Source organism: Fundulus heteroclitus, chromosome 12 (assembly GCF_011125445.2).
Source record: "Fundulus heteroclitus isolate FHET01 chromosome 12, MU-UCD_Fhet_4.1, whole genome shotgun sequence".
Classification (NCBI taxonomy): Eukaryota; Metazoa; Chordata; class Actinopteri; order Cyprinodontiformes; family Fundulidae; genus Fundulus; species Fundulus heteroclitus.
In genome coordinates this window covers 22,657,617-22,674,063 of record NC_046372.1, presented here as the reverse complement: position 1 = coordinate 22,674,063, position 16,447 = coordinate 22,657,617, and the positions used below count along the sequence as shown (strand labels likewise).

At 41.4% G+C, this 16,447-nt stretch overlaps 1 protein-coding gene across 2 annotated transcripts in view; it reads left to right on the top strand.

Annotated features, from left to right (window-relative positions):
* LOC105921640 (centrosomal protein of 120 kDa) overlaps positions 1 to 16,190 on the top strand; it is a 50,198-nt gene extending 34,008 nt beyond the window's left edge. For both annotated transcript variants that reach the window (XM_036144288.1, XM_036144289.1), the window contains 5 exons: positions 1,725 to 1,886; positions 3,121 to 3,243; positions 3,331 to 3,429; positions 13,093 to 13,238; positions 15,386 to 16,190. In XM_036144288.1, coding sequence (XP_036000181.1) covers positions 1,725 to 1,886; positions 3,121 to 3,243; positions 3,331 to 3,429; positions 13,093 to 13,238; positions 15,386 to 15,602 — 747 coding nt within the window. In that variant the 3' untranslated portion in view covers positions 15,603 to 16,190. The remainder of the gene's footprint in view (positions 1 to 1,724; positions 1,887 to 3,120; positions 3,244 to 3,330; positions 3,430 to 13,092; positions 13,239 to 15,385) is intronic.
* Positions 16,191 to 16,447: the final 257 nt, after the last annotated feature.

Sequence of the window (16,447 nt, the reverse complement as noted above, 5' to 3'; positions counted from 1 at the left end):
TAAAAAGTCTTAAAAGGCATTGAATTCTATAATATAAAACTAAGGCCTTAATTGGCATTAAAATGTCTTAAATCAGTCTTTCTTAGGTCTTAAAATTGTTACCATGTCATAAATAGGATTTTATTTTTGTAATCCTTACCAAACGGTAAAATAATTGACACAATTATATTTTTTTTAATTTACTGAACGGCTCAATGTAACCATTATTGGTTCCGTCCCGATAGCAGAACCAATAAAAACTGTTGCTGCCGGACCATAGCTGTGAAAAAGAGTTGGCACTGATTTATAGTTTATTTTAGTAACAAAACAAAGTTTGTGAATTCAGTTCAGTAGTTGTTAAAAATAAATCTGTAATTTGTGTGTTTTTTTTTAGCTTTCTTCCTATATGGAATGTTTTTCAAAATCTTTAACATGTCTGCTGAGCCAGAAAGTAATGGTTTATGTTAAAATAAACATTTGGGTGAAGTTGTCGCAACCAGGTTTATCTCGTTTATCGTGAAGTTGGTCTTAACTTTTTATTTAAAGTGGCATTAAAATGTCTTAAAAAGTCTTGAATTTAACTTGCCTTGTGCTGTAGGAACCCTGAATTACAAAACTCCCTGAGAGAAGACCTTAACTATTACGGTGTTTTGTTAAAATTGATGTCCAGTGGATACTTTTACTAAAACAGCTGAGAAATGGAAACATAAACCCATTAATTCTCCAATATTTCTAAAGAATCATCTGAATTCTGCTAAATCTGTTGAAAAAACACATTTAAAAAAGATTCATAGCATTCATGCAGAAGATTTTAGTAATTTTTGGTTTTAATCGTTTAAAAAAACGAGCTGCTTCAGTCTCTTTATTCCTTTTTTTTTTTTTTTTTTCAGTCTCTTTATTCCTAGAACTGTAGCGCCACCCAGTGGTCAGAATAAGGTACATCTGTGAGAAAACACAAACGCCAACAAAAACTAGTTATAACAGCAACTATATAAATAATACCCAGGATTAAAAAGTAAAAAATATCAAAAGATGAAATTGTTGATACAAAATTTGAGAATCATGATCCTGCTAAAAAAAAAAAAACAAGATGACACAATTACACATCTGCAGTCATCTCAAACATTTACTTAAAAGTTTAACAGAAACAGCTGAGAAGGCACCACAGGTTTACTAAAGCCTGGAGAATCTTTTCCTCTGGATTATTTAGACCATATATAAACTTATATATGAGGTTTTTAAGCACTGCTGCTGACAAACGTTTCATTCTCTCAGCTCCATGTCGGCCTTTTCAGAAATCTCTCAATGCGTCGTAGAACCCAGGCTCAAGTCTTCTCAGGCTTTTTATAGACTGAACACAAGTGGACAGTTTGGAGTCGCATGCAGTCTGTCTTTAAAAGGAGATTTTTACCTCATAAATTGACTTTGGTTGAAACGTCAGAACAGTTTAAACTTCCAGCAGTGGATCATCATTGGGCTGCAGGGAGATTGAGTTCGTTAGAGCAAAGAAACGGGACAGTTTTGGCAAAGGAACAGGTCGGTTTTAATGATTTTAGGCACAAACGAGTATCTTTGAAGAATAATCTTTTTTTTTTAGTACTGATTATACGGAGATATTGATTATTCTGACAACTGTTAATCTGCTAAAAGTATCGCGTATGGCATGTTTTCCTCTCATCTGAGTCTTATTTGTAACGACGGCTGCTTCGGTTCCACCTCCTGGTTTCTGTTTTTTTTCCCTGCAGACCCAGCGGCTGCAGAGGGAGCTGAGAGCTGAGCACGACCTCACCCAGAAAGAGCTGCAGGAGGCCAGCAGGCGGCTGCAGAGGGAGTGCGACCACCGGGTGGCGCTGGAGAGGGACAAAGCCCGGCTGATGGAGGAAGAGCGAGGCCGTTTGCAGCAGCAGGTAGAGCTACCCGATCCGTACCATCAGCTCCTTTACGCAAGCGCGAACAGAATAACTTCCTGGTCGCCAAAAAGATAATCTAATTACGGTACTGAAAATACTTATTTCTATACTTAAATCATTAAATAATGCTAAATCGTAAATAAAATATTGAAGACTTTTCTGAAAGAAATTGATGCGTTTTACATTCTCTCCATTGTATTGCTTGACGTCATCATCGGATTATGCTCAGAAGTCCAGGAAGTTATCATTGCGTAACGTTTATCTGTTAGTTTTATTGCTTGTTCAAACAGGACTGGAAAAAAATATTTCATCCTTTTAATTATACGATAAATTTCATTGTACAAATAATCTTGTTCTAAACATTTATTTTATTATAAAGTTAAAGTTATCGATTGAGATTTTAGCGCCCTCTGGTGTACACACTGCAAAAACGGATCTAAAAACAAGTAAAATGTTCTTAAAGTTAGTCTATTCGTCCTTAATTTGAGCAGGTAAATAAGATTATCTGCCAGCGGAATGAGTATCTTTGCCCCTAATATAATATAAGATAATTGGACATCCTGCACTTGAAATAAGATGATGGAGATGAATTGTTCCTATGTTAAGTGGAAAAATCTTATTCTATTGGCAAATCATATTATTTACCTGCTCAAATCAAGGACAAATGCACTCATTTCAAGAAGATTTGACTTATTTTTAGTACTGTTTTTGCAGTGCGTATCATAAACTAGAGAAGACCTCGTTGTTTTATGTTTTACAAAAACGAACAGGGAATAGAACAAAGAACACACACAAAGCGAAGGCATACCTTATTAAAATACATTTATTAAGCACACAATACATACATATGCAAATCAAATAAATTATTTAAAAAAAACTTCAAACTTCAAAAAAATTCAAAACCAAATACGTTTCTGTACTCATATGTGTTTATAGCTGGAGGTTTATGTACATTAAGAAATTGTTTATATACATTTATTTCCCTAACCACAACTGGGAAACATTTTTGCTATTAAAAAAACAAAAAAACAATGTATTTTTTTATGTATTGCTGATGTTTAATTTTTAGAATATGCAATATTGCCGCAAATACAAAGACATACAAAAAGAAACCCCTGCCTCAAAAAGAAAAGCTAAATATTTAGTTATGAGCTGATGGTACGGATCGGGTAGTGACAGAGCCGCTGCTCCGCCGGCCGTTCCTCCTCCTAAACGTTCGCTTTGTTTTCAGATCGCAGACGGAGAGTCTCGCTACAAGCAGCTGGAGAAGGAGTTCCAGCTCTACAGAGAACAGCAGAACGTCCGGCCCGAGTTCAGGCTGCAGTCTGAGATCAACCTGCTGACGCTGGAGAAGGTGGGCAGGAGAGACGGAGAGGTTCTGCTTCTGCCGCTCGCAGCGCCTCCGTTCTGACCGCTTCTCCCCCGCTTGGTTCTTCTTCAGGTGGAACTGGAGAGGAAGCTGGAGTCCGCCACCAAGTCCAAGCTCCACTACAAGCAGCAGTGGGGGCGCGCCCTGAAGGAGCTCGCTCGCTTCAAACAGGTAACGGAGGAGGAGGAGCGGGTTCTGGGTTCTTTAAAAGATCTAAACGTTCTTCCTGCTTCTGGGCAGAAAACGAGCGGCTGAAGCTGTAGCAGCAATGAAGATGGTCTTTCCTGAATATTTCTAAACATACAATTAAGAATATAAAACAGATTCCCTCCTGGCATCTGTTTGAATAAAAAAAAAAAAAACATTTTAAATTAGATTCTTAGGTTGACAAAACCAGCTGTTCTGTTCATATTGTCGTATTGTTTATACTCAATCCTTATGTACGTATGAGGATGGGTATTAAGGATTTATTTTAACGATACTCCTTATCGATCCGGTATTTTATCGTTGCCATTATCGATACTTTTTTGAAAAACAAATCATGATCACTGACTGGTTTAGTTATTAAACTTTTGGAACAAAAGCAAACAAAATAAAAGCACAATATATATATTTTTTTATAGATTTAGAGTAATGAAAACATACAAATAACTTTATATATAAACAGAACGCTAAAACACTATCTTGAATACAACGTATGTTGTAGGAGAGAAGAGTATCAACACTGAATAATGCTCTATAAAATAATTAAGGATTAAATAATATTTTACCTGAATAAAAACTATATTTTTCATACTATCAATATTAACCGAAGATAGCAGAGGCATCAGAGGGGATGAGCTGAATAAATGAGGCTGCGTGTGAATCAGTTACAGGGAGAATCTATTTAAAAAATTAACATTACCCGTTAAAGATTTATAACATATTTACATCCCGCTTTGTAATCTAGCGCAGCTTTGCTCATGTGAGACTCGTTTCCTCGTCTCTGACTGACTGAGCGCCTCAGTCCTGTAATCCTAAATGTGTTTTTATCAGAGATGTTTTCCATTTTATTTGTATTGTGCCCGCCGCCTCAAACAACACCAAAAAGATAAAAACGTCACCAGAGCGGTCTGAAAAGTTGCTGAATAGTTGTCAACAGTGTTGATGAACGTAAGCAAGGAGATCATGAGAACGTTAGCTCCTCCCATCAGTCGCCTCAGCGTGTTTGTTGAGGAGAAGATCGACAAAAAAACATCGTTTGGGTTTGAATCTCCCTGAAAAACTCCGTTAGGAGGACGATGAGGCTGAAGCTGGTCGGTCCGCCGTGGCCCCGGGGCCGTTCTGATGCCGAGTTCAGGTACCCATCCCTACGTACATAACACCGTATTTAACACTTATTTATCGCCACCTTCGCTGCACTCATCCCACGGTTTGTGTGCGTTTGTGCTCCTGTACATCACTTCACCTCCGACACTTTGTTAATAATAATAATAATAATAATAATAATAATAATAATAATAATAATAATAATAATAATAATAATAATAATAATAATAACAAAACGACGACGGTAAAAATAACAAAACGACGACGGTAAAAATAACAAAACGACGACGGTAAAAATAACAAAACGACGACGGTAAAAATAACAAAACGACGACGGTAATAATAACAAAACGACGACGGTAATAATAACAAAACGACGACGGTAAAAATAACAAAACGACGACGGTAAAAATAACAAAACGACGACGGTAAAAATAACAAAACGACGACTGTAAAAATAACAAAACGACGACGGTAAAAATAACAAAACGACGACGGTAATAATAACAAAACGACGACGGTAATAATAACAAAACGACGACGGTAATAATAACAAAACGACGACGGTAATAATAACAAAACGACGACGGTAAAAATAACAAAACGACGACGGTAAAAATAAAATAACGACAACGGTAAAAATAAAATAACGACAACGGTAAAAATAAAATGACGACGACAACAATAATAATGATTATTGTGATAATATTTAGACCTGCATCCTTTGCTTTCTGCTCATTGCACTAATGCAGTTTTGTCTCAGTCTGTCTGCTTGTTTATGGTCTGTTCATATAACTGCATTATTGTCTAAATAAGCACTCTGTGAGCGTTTTATGACCCAGAGTCCGATTCCCCGTATATCATCACCCGGTAAATTAAGCCGGTTCTGATTGGGTCTCCAGGTTCAGATCTGAGCCGGGACGTCTTGGTTCCAGCCGTTTCCCTCAGTTTTTAATAGAGATTTCATGACGAGTTATCGGGTTTAATAAAGTTTAGAGAGAAAGGAGTCGCTGATAATCGATGTTGCTGGGGAGGCAGGGGTGTAAATAAGAGCCTTCTCTGCTCCTCCCAAAGGTCAAAGGGCGCAGGACGAGGCCGTAGTCCCACTGAACCTGATGGAAACTGTTACTGACGGGAAGCAGCTGGAAAGCTGGACCCACATTTTTGCTCTCCTCCCTCCTCTTCATCATCTCTTTCTTCACTTTGACGGTCCCTCCTCCTCCTCCTCCTGATCTCCGTCCTTTTCTCCCTGAACTTTCCTCCGCGTTCTCAGCATTTCTTCCCAAACGTTCCCGTTTTTTTTTTCTCACGTCGTTTTCCTCTTATCTCTGCCTCTTTCCTTCCCGCGCTAAGTGCCACATCACGGCAAAGAAAACACGCGGTGATTTATGCATCTTTAAGGGGGTTTGGTGCCGAGTGTCGCCTCCCGCCTATTAATCATCCGCGGGGCCGTTGAGCAATAAGCGAGTCAGGCGTTAACTATTCAGACGTCTCTCTCTGAAATCTCAGGCCCGTGTTTATACGACCATCCGTCTTGTTTTTAAAGTCGTCTCCTGTTTGGTTTTTCTCTGGCGCTCCTCGTCGATTTGTTCTCTGCTCTCAGCACCTCGCGCCGCCTCCTGTTTAGCTCACGTCGGATCATAAAAATTCCTGTCTGAGGAATAATGTGCTTCCCGACCCGGGAGGCGCTGCCGGCCGGAGAGTTAAAGCCCAAACAGGACCGCGGTGTTGGACCGGCGCGCCGGCCGCTGTCTTCATGAATTCAAAATATTGGGACAAGGACCCCAAGTTGTTCTTCCCTCAGGAAAAATATTGGGACAAAGAGATTAAAGATCTGAGGCTGAGAGCTAAATTTGGTGTTTTTTTTTTGTTTTTTTTAAAGGCTGAGCGGGAGGTCGGTTAAACTCAACCAGACTTTTTAAAAACGCTGCTGGTCTGAACAGAAATGTAAATAGAAACAGGAGCAAAGAGGTCAGCCAGAACGCAGCCAAAGAAGGAAAGTTCTGCAGGATTTGATGTCCGATAAGGAACCGAAAGCAGTTTGTTCCCGCTGGGCAGCAGTTCAACACCGTTTTAAAGCTGAGAAATCCTCAACGTCAAACATTCAGCCGAGTTTTATCTGGGCGGAGAAAATTAATTTAGGAGAAACTTTAGTTTTTTTGTTAAGGTGTGGTTCTGCGAGGAGTCTACGAGCAATCAGTGTCTTCCCTGCAGTCACTCATTGGGCTGCTTCGTTCTGCTCGTTAGGAAATAGAATTACCACCATAGAAAATATTATTTTTTATTTTACTTTTGTCTTCTTGTTTAACATTTTATACTCAAATTAAACAATTCTTTCTCAGACTCAAGTTAAAGTTACAGGGCTGCTTATTTCAGCAGAGCGTTGTGTGGTGCAGCTCTAAGGAACAAGCCTGAGACAGAACCTGTTACTGGGCTGTCTGTGAAGCTAACAGCAGCTAGCGCTAGCTCACAGCTCTGTTGTCTGGGCGCTTTACAACTTCACTGATGAACGTGAGCTTTATGTTGCTCTGAAACATCCGTGTCGTACTGTTAGCTTAGCACGTAGCACCGTTACGCTCACGGTCTGATTTAGGCGTAACTAGACCGAAATGCTCTGACGAGAACTTTCTGTGTTGCCGTTTCTCGCTTGTTACGCTAATTTACTCCATCCAACCTACCAGGTATGTTCCACGTTATTCAGCCGACTGTGGATGCAGCTGAGTAATTTAATAAGTTGGCTTACCAGACTAAATGTCAGTGTTTTTAGTCTTGGATTGTGTGAAATAAATTTCTAAATAAATGCGACTTATGTTTTTTTCCTCTTTATGGCACATTTTTTGACTGATGCGACTTATAGTCTGAAAAATGTGGTAGTTGGACTACACTGCCCTTTTTCTAACATAAGGCCAAAATAAACGTAACTTTTATATTCAATTAACTTACTAGGTTTATTGTTGCTAATGCGTACTCCAGGCTGCCTTACATGAATGCACTTCTAGTTCAGACATTACAGTCAGGCAGTCTGACTGCGACTAAATTTCGCTCCGACTTTGTCATTCAGCTGCAGAGTCATAATGTGCATCTAAGTTCTTGTAAATGACCCGTTTCAATAAATAATCAGCAAACATATGTGGAGGTGATCGGCTTTTGGATTGTTTGGTTCAGTGATGGTAGGAGAAGTGCAGGGTGGTTAAAAAGCTCAAATAAATTTTTAATTTAATGCCGGGTTGTTTGTTTTATTTACTCTCCTGAAGTCCTCCAGGGGGCGCTCTGGTTCCTGAACTCCAAGCAGGAACCTCCACAGGTTAAGAGTTCAAAGCCGCTTTCTGGCTCGTTTAAAACAAAGTTCGGTCCGGAGGCTAAAGAACGAAACGTCGGCCGTAGAGCTGCAACAACGAATTGATAAAATCGATAAAAATCGACAAAAGGTTTGGCCACGAATTTCGTTATCGATACGTTGCGTCGTGCAATTAATGCATCACTCTGCATGTCGCGGAGCCGTTTACCTCATGCGGGCGGTCGTCATTGCTAGCTGACACACACTCCTCACCAGTTGGTGGCGGTAATGCACACTGAAAAGATGTTTGCTAACCGCCATTAAACCCAAGAAGAAGAAGAAGAGCAGATGGCTGACTGGCTGCAGAGCGACGTAAACGCAGCAAGGAGAGGTTCATCCAAACTGCGTTGACTCCGCCCAGTTTTACAGCTTCCCTTTTGTGTTAAATCTCTGTTCATATAGACAACGTTGACTATTAAATGATTGACTGACAATAAAATTAACATTAAGCTTCTTTGTTTGAAGAAAAAATTATTCATTACCTAATAATATTGTAACCGAACACCTAAGTAGCAATTTGTGTTTTATTTGCTCTTTCATTCCAAATTTTAAAGTTTGGAAAAAAGAAATAGAAATTAAACTTTTTTCTCATCCGATTCATCGATTAATCGTAAAAATTATCAACTGATTAATCGAATACTAAAATGATGATTAGTTGCTGCCCTGACCGGCCGCCTGATGCAGATCGACTGTTTTTAACACTTTAAAATCTTATTTTTCCTTTTTATTTACTAAGATTTTTGGTTTTATTTTAACTGTAAAATTGAGGACAGACGTTCATGGACCTTTCCTCCAAACCAGACCTCCATCATTAAAGGTCTGAACACAGCAAGCGTGACCCAGAAGCTTTTTTCTGTAGCACTTGGAGATTGTTTGATAGAAAGTGCAGTATAAATTAAATGTATTATTATTATTATTAGACCCGGCTCTGGTTGCATTCAACCCAAATACATTTTGGGCTTTATTCTAATTAATTTAAGCAGAAACCCGTTTTATTTTCAGATCAGCAGGATTTAAAGATCCTGTTTCTTCAGCAATTACTTTGTTTGTCAATTCAAATATTGAAAATAATTTTTTTTTAAAAATGAATTAGAATAAATGTTCTTAAATTAAACGTTCCTGTGACGGCAGCCTCCATGCACGGTTCTGCTGCTCCACCGTAGGTCCGTTTGGACCCTCTGCTGTAGAAGGTACCAATAAACCGGGTTTAACCAGGGTAGGTTTGTTCCTGGTGAAGGACGGAGCCAGACACTCGGTTCTGGTTTGGGTTTCAAACGGTTTTCTTTGTTCCCATCGGGTCGTAATTCTGGTCGTGCTCCGTCTCTCAGCTGGAGGTTTGTTTTTGGGTCAGAACTTTGCTTCCAGCTCTAGGTTTTTCTTTCTCTCGGTACCACTGAAGCCTCGGTATCACCTGGTCCTGATCGTTCCGGCATTCGGACCCGGGTTGTCCTTGGCCGCTGACGGCAGATAAACATTTGGGCATACAGACGTCACATGGTCCACAGAGAACCGGGCCTGAGTCAACACTCTGCTGCGGCTGTTTTCCGTCAGGTGGTGCTGAGCTGAAACTCAGACCGGGCCGGCTGCGGTTCTGCTGTGTATCACCAGAACCTGCTTATTACCAGCACCTCCATCCTGTCAGAGGACCCAGTGCACCGGCTCGCTGAAGCTGCTGAGTAACGAGATGTTTCTGGAGGACCGACCCGGTTCTGAACGTCTCTTCTTCAGGTTCTGAACCCAAAATCAGAACTTTCTCTGGAGCGTGTTTTAAACTTGCTGCACGTGAATCCAGAAACCTCAGAAGTCCAACGGCTGCAGAATTTGACTGATTTCAGAACCGCCGTCCTTCGTGTTCTGACAGAAACCCGAACATAAAGAAAATTGTTTCACTTGTTTCTCATTTCTCTCCTAATTTAACTCTGATCATTTAGAGATAATCGGACTTTAATTTGTCGCTGCGTTTCTGATTGGTCCTTCGGAACCGCTCTGACGCCTTGATGCGTCTCGGTGATCCAATCTGGCAGAACCAGGGATATTAGGGGAGACACTCAGGAACAATGACATGAATCTGGTTTAATGCTTATTATTTCAAATAGTTTCATATTCCAAATGACAGAATTATGTAATTTGAGAAAATAAACGCCTAAAATGTCAACGATTAACATGTTATTGAAAAATTGATGGATTCTAAATATATCAATCAACTTATAAAAGCATAGATGGTAAACCAGGTGGTGTCAATGAGGTAAATTATCACAGGAATGTTCACATGTTTAATTGAACTGATCACTTATTTCACACAATTTCTTTTGATTGGATTTAAAACCTGCTGAAATTTAACTGATCATAAACTAATCAAAGCAAAACACAGCGAGCCGCTTCCTGATGGCCGACGCTCGTTGGAACCGCAACGTCGTCCGTCTGCTGCACCGATTCAGGAGCAGCAGATTTTCACTGCTGGTAACATTAAAGTGTAACTCAACCCAACATCAGCTATTCTGCAGAATAAACTGTATAAAATGGACCCAAAGGCTCCAATGGGGTACCGCGCGCGAGCTATTTTTAGAAACACAACGTCACGATGACGTCACATCACGTGGTACGCAGTGGGGCAAACTCCGGAAAGCCGCCGTTGTTTTGCTGTAAAAGAGACGTGCGTTAGCCTAGGTTTTACTCGGTAAACGACTGCTTTTTCCAAATCTAAGACCATGGTTTTTAAACATTGTTGCTATGGAACGTGCAACAGCGACTCGAGTTACGCTGATCGGCCGCATATGAAGGATGTTTTCTTCAAGACTGCCAAGGAGAAATGTGTGCGCTTGGAACACCGGGGCGGTCGGCCTACACAACAGTTCAACTCGGAAAAAGTTACCAAATTCAAGTACATATGTAGCAAGCATTTTGTCGGAGGAAAGGGCCCAACCGAAGAACATCCTGACCCAATTCCAGCGACATCAAGTCAAGGTAAGAGTATTTTGGTGGCCGACATGTTAATAAAGTAGCGCCTGCTACCATGACAGCATATAGGCTATCATGGTAGCAGGAGCTAACATGATAGCCTATATGCTATCATGGTAGCAGGCGCTAACATGATAGCCTGCTACCAGGCTTACTCAAAAACATTTCAAATGAGACAAACATTAAACATATACCCATTCCTGGACGGTGATTGCAAACAACAAACAAAAAAAAACGGGCGACGACGCCATGATCGCCGCGCAGGAAAAAAAAAAACAAAGCTTACCGTTCATCAACTCGGCCAGTTTTCTAGTCTTTTTAAGCCCTCGAACCTCAAGCCATCGTTTGAGCTGAAGTTTGGTGTGTTCTTCGACAGTGCGACCAGTAAACCGTGTGCCTGGGACATCGTCTTGGGAAAGTTTAACGGCTGTAAAGTCGGTCATATCGCTGTTTCTGTTGCGCTTGTAATAGCTGGGTTATCCGTGCGTTCTCTCCTGTATGCCCTACCTAAGCGGCAAAAGAGGCGTTGCTCTTGAGACGGTGACGTCACGTGCGCGGTACCGCATTTAAAGTTACTGTGAAGTTCTGTCTCAGTGCTGCCCTCTTAGGGCTGAACGGTGGTTACTGCGGTTGAATTTTCCTGTTGGTCCAAACGGTTCATGCTTGGGTTTGAACCACGAGCGTTTAGCGTTACTGCTTTAGTCCTCTAACTGGGCCCCTCCGGTCCTCCACAGCGCCGGCTTCACTGACTCAGCACCTTGAGCAAGTGGTTTGAACTAGTAACTAAACCCTCCACCTCAAAAGAGCGACCCCTGGTCATCTTCATGCTTCAACATATTACTTTCCCTCGTCCTTACCACACCCCCACATTTAGCCCTGCCCCTCCGGGTCCCTTGGCGCCGTCCACTTTATTTTTTATTGTTTTTTATTTATTCTTTTTATTATTTTGATATATTTATAGTTTTTAAACTTTGACTGGGGGCGCGGCTATGCTTTTACATCGCAGTGACTTACACTTCAACATGTTCAAATCTGTATTTTACATTTATCAGGGTGAAGGAAACATACTTTTTACCACTTATTCCAATTTGCAGATTAATTCTTATTCACTTTACCAGACTTCAGCGCTCTGTCTTTCTAAATATCAGTGAAGGAATGGTCGGTTCTGTCTGAACCCAGGACCTTCTTGCAGCAAGGCAGCCAGTCACACAGATGCTCTTAGTAATGAACAGAATTTCAGTGAAAAAGTTCAAAAAGCATCTAAAACTGTATTTTATTGTAGCTTTTATTATTGTTTATGTATTCTACTTTAATTCTCATTGATGTCTGTTAAAATTCTCAGTTATCGGCTTATCACAGCAGCAAACGGGCTTAAAGAACCTTCGCTCCAGTCTCATTCATATCTGTATTAGTTCAACAGATTTCTTTTTTTTTTTTTTTTCAGTGGACCTTCTGGTTCTTCCTCACTTCTCCTCACGATCACTGATCGGTTTTAACTGAGACTAAACTAGTATTTTGGGAGAAGGAGCCGTCGGCACCGATCCGGTGGAGGAGGCAAAGCGACCCGAGCTCAGAGGAAACCCGCCTGGTTCTGAGCCGACGGTCCGTTTAGAGCTCACGATGTTGTCTGAAGGTTTTTCAGGACTAAAATCTAAACCTGGTTCTCTGCAGCCTAAAAGGTGTCATGTTATTTTATCAGAACACGTCTGGTGCTGATTAGCTCTGCGGGTCTCTCTGCTGGTACCGAGCAGCCCAGGAACCAACGGGTCGTTTCAGTCGCCGTCCTCCTGAAGATCTGAACCTGCTGGATTTCAGTGAAACCTTTTATTAGAGACGTGAGCGCAGCAGAGAGGAGCCCTGACTCCAGATTGTTTCTGTTCCCCCCTCAGACGGCTCCTCTGATTTACGAGTCGGCAGACTGACCTCAGACCAGCGTTCCTGGTCAGTCTGGCCGAGCGGCTGAGAGAAATATGACTTTGGGGTGTTTTTTATGAAGTTTTCTGTCTGCTCTCACAGCCTCTCTGTTTCTCAGGGAGGTTTTTATGAAAATGTAAAAGCAGACAAATTTATCACGGCTGCTCTCTGCGCTCTAATTAAGGGAAACTCCGGCATGTCAGTGCCGAGGTCAGACGGTTGTTTTCTAATGATTTCAGCTGAGATGTGAGAGTTCAGAGCCGCTCGCTGGTTCTGGTTTTGACGGGCTTTGTGGGTTTCGTGTTTGCTGTCTGCAGAGGGAGCAGGAGAACGCCATGGCCCGTCTGAAGAAGCAGCAGGCGGAGCTGGAGGCCATGAGGCTGCGTTACCTAGCAACAGAGGAGAAGGAGGCGGTGCGGCAGGACCGGCAGGAGCTGGATGACATCAGGAACGAACTGAACAGGTGAGGAGGACCAGAACCGGGTCCCGGCAGGAAGTGTGGCCCAGTCGCTCCTCCGTTCCCAGAGCAATAACAATATTTATCGATGATAGAAAAAAGGGTCAAAAAGTTCAATAGAATAACAGTTTTCCTTCCTTATGCATTCTAGCCGTGTAGGTTAATGTTACATCATTACATTCTGGCAGCCAATCACAACGCAGACCCAGGAACCAAGCTCCGCCCCCTTCAGAGAGTCCAGAGAGCACGCGTTTTTTTAAAAGCTTACAGTTTTGGTAAAAAGTTGGTTGAACAAAGGTTTGAGTTTGAACTCAGTGTTTGTGTCTGTAACTAAAAATAGGTTGCTAAGCAACAGCATAAAATGGCCAGGGCTGCAGTTAAAATATACGTTTTGAATTTTTTGATAATTATCGATATCGATCAATATGATTTCTATTTTATCCATATGCTTTTTTTTTTTTTTACGTCGTCCAGCCCTGTGATCTCCAGCATCTTATTTAAAGTCATGGTGAGCAAAATGACGCTGTCACTGTAAGACAGGAGACGTTCATCTAGTAAAGTTGAAGGAACGGTTCAGTTTCTATGAAGCTGGTTCTGCTCTCAGCAGCTCAGGCTTCACACTTTAGCTGCAGTTCTAGTTCTCCTCTGGTCCTTCACACGTTCTACACATTTATTAAAGCTGAAATCAGGATAAAAACCCTTAAATCTATAGAGCGCTCTTTCTGCATGTTCTCCGTGTGCGTGCCGAGGTTCTCTCTGGGTACTCCGGCTTCCTCCCTCCCCACTGGGCCGGGCCAACAAGCAGAACTGCCCCCCATTATGGTTTAACTGAACTCAGTTGATGCAACTGCAACAAAGATGGCTGAACGGCAGAGCTGTGTGTAAAGCGTCTTCGCTGGATAAAAAAAAGTGATTTTTCTAAATAAAATGCCACCAAGCAGCAGTTAAAATGAGAACCTTGACAGATCAGGACAGGAAGCAGAGCTGCATGTGTTCACCACTCCTGGTTTAAACAACTATCATATTTTTCAGATATAAGTCACACTTTTTTTCATAGTTTGGTTGTTCCTGCAACTTATATTCAGGTGTGACTTGTATATCAATTTTAAATGGTAATTAATAATGAGCAGCATGAACCAAGGAGTAAACATTACCAGCTATAGCCACAAGGGTGCGCTCTAGGCCTGTGAAAAATATCCTGCTCTTTCACCACTTACACATTAATTGAACATTAACTTATAGACAACAAAGACTGAACATGTTTATACGTAGTTTCACTGTTTCAGTCTTTATTCACACAGCAAAGCGTTGAGTGGTGCAGCTCTAAGGAACCAGACTGAGACAGAACCTGTTACTGGTCTCTCTGTGAAGCTAACAGCAGCTAGCGCTAGCTTACAGCTCTGTTGTCTGGGCGCTTTACAACTTCACTGATGAACGTGAGCTTTATGCTGGTGAAGATTCTCAGTCATCCAGGTCATGGTCATTCCAAAAAAAAGGTTAAAAAAAACTATTTTGCGAAGTCTGAAGACGTTTCGCTTCTTATCCAAGAAGCTTTTTCAGTTCAAATGTCTGGACTAGTGTGGAGGTCCAAGTTTTTATACTATTGCCCAAAAAGGCCTTGTTATGGCTTAGATAACATGCAAATTAAGCCAAAACCCTGAGCTTCAAGTTGCTCTGAAACATCCGTGTCGTACTGTTAGCTTAGCACGTAGGACCGTTACGCTCACGGTCTGATTTAGGCGTAATTAGACCGAAATGCTCTGACCAGAACTTTGCTGGTTGCAGTTGGTGGCTTGTTATGCTAATTTATTCAACCTACCAGGTATGTTCCAGATTATTCAGCCGGTTGTGGATGCAGCTGTGTAATTTAAAAATATTGGTTTACCAGATTAAATGTCAGTTTTTATTCTTGGATTGTGTGAAATAAATCCTTAAATAAATGCGATTTAGATATATTTTTTTTCCTCTTCATGATGCATTTTTGACTGATGTGGTTTATATTCCGGAGCGATTTATAGTTTGAAAAACACGTTAATCTGCGCTGACGTGATGTGTTTAATATTCCTGTTCTGAACGGAAATATAAAAGATTTGTTTTTGTGTTTTACGATCAGACAAGTGGTATAAACTACTGGATGTTGTCGTCCCCCACAGGTTAAAAAAGCAGGAAGAAGAGAGGTTAGGCCCCGCCCCCGCAGACCCAGGCTCCGCCCCCAGCCTGAACCTGAACGAGAGCGCCGAGGAACACCTGAGCCGCCTCCTGGAGGAGAGAGACACCCTGCTGAGGACCGGCGTCTACACGCACGAAGACCGCATCATTGCTGAGCTCAACAGACAGATACAGGAAGCCATGAGGGACAGGAAGCTCTGACAGCCGCTGCACTGGCCAATCAGAGGACGGCTCATCGCCTGAGGCCACCGGCAAGTCCGATCAGCCGCAGATCCACTCCGTTAAGAGATAAAACTTTTTAGTTTCTGGTCGGATCGGCAGCATCTGCAGGTAAAATGAGGAGAATTTACCAGGAAGACGTTCCTCAGCTGAGATCTGCTGGACGTTCTGTTAATAAGTCGCCTCGTTTCTCACCTTCTAAGCAGCGAGAAGGAACCAAAGCTGGAAACCTTCAACTGGACCCGACTCAGTTTCTTTGGGTAAAGAAACTTTGACTTTCAGGGAAATAAAGCTCGGCTAATTTCCTGACTGTTTAGAGCAGCAGGAATAAATCTGTATGTCTGGGAGAATTTGGTTAAAGATATATTTATGTGTTTTTGTCGACGCCGTTCGTCCTGCTGATGCAACGCTGGACGGTTCCGGATCCAGAACGTCTACCTTTCATGTCTTAGTGACTAAAGTTTTCCTTTAGTCATTAAGTTATTGCATCTGTTACACAGATCTCTTAAAATCACTTTCCTGGTGCTGTAGACCTTCAGATTAAAACTAGTTCTGTAAGTTTTTCTATAATTAAGTCTCTGAATGTAAATTTCCTCTGAAAAAGTGAAATCTTGTGGCTTTAACAGCGAAGCGATCATGTGACAGGAAGTAGAACCAGCAGACACGTTCTTCAGGGCGATAAAACCTGAAATAACTCGTTAGTTAACGTTAAGATCCTCTGACAGCAGGTGGCGCTGTAGCCTCGCATTTTATTTATTGTTTGGTTCAATCTTTGGTTGGTTGGAATAAATTATTTTTGCATTAAACGAAACGTTAATGTCGTTTTT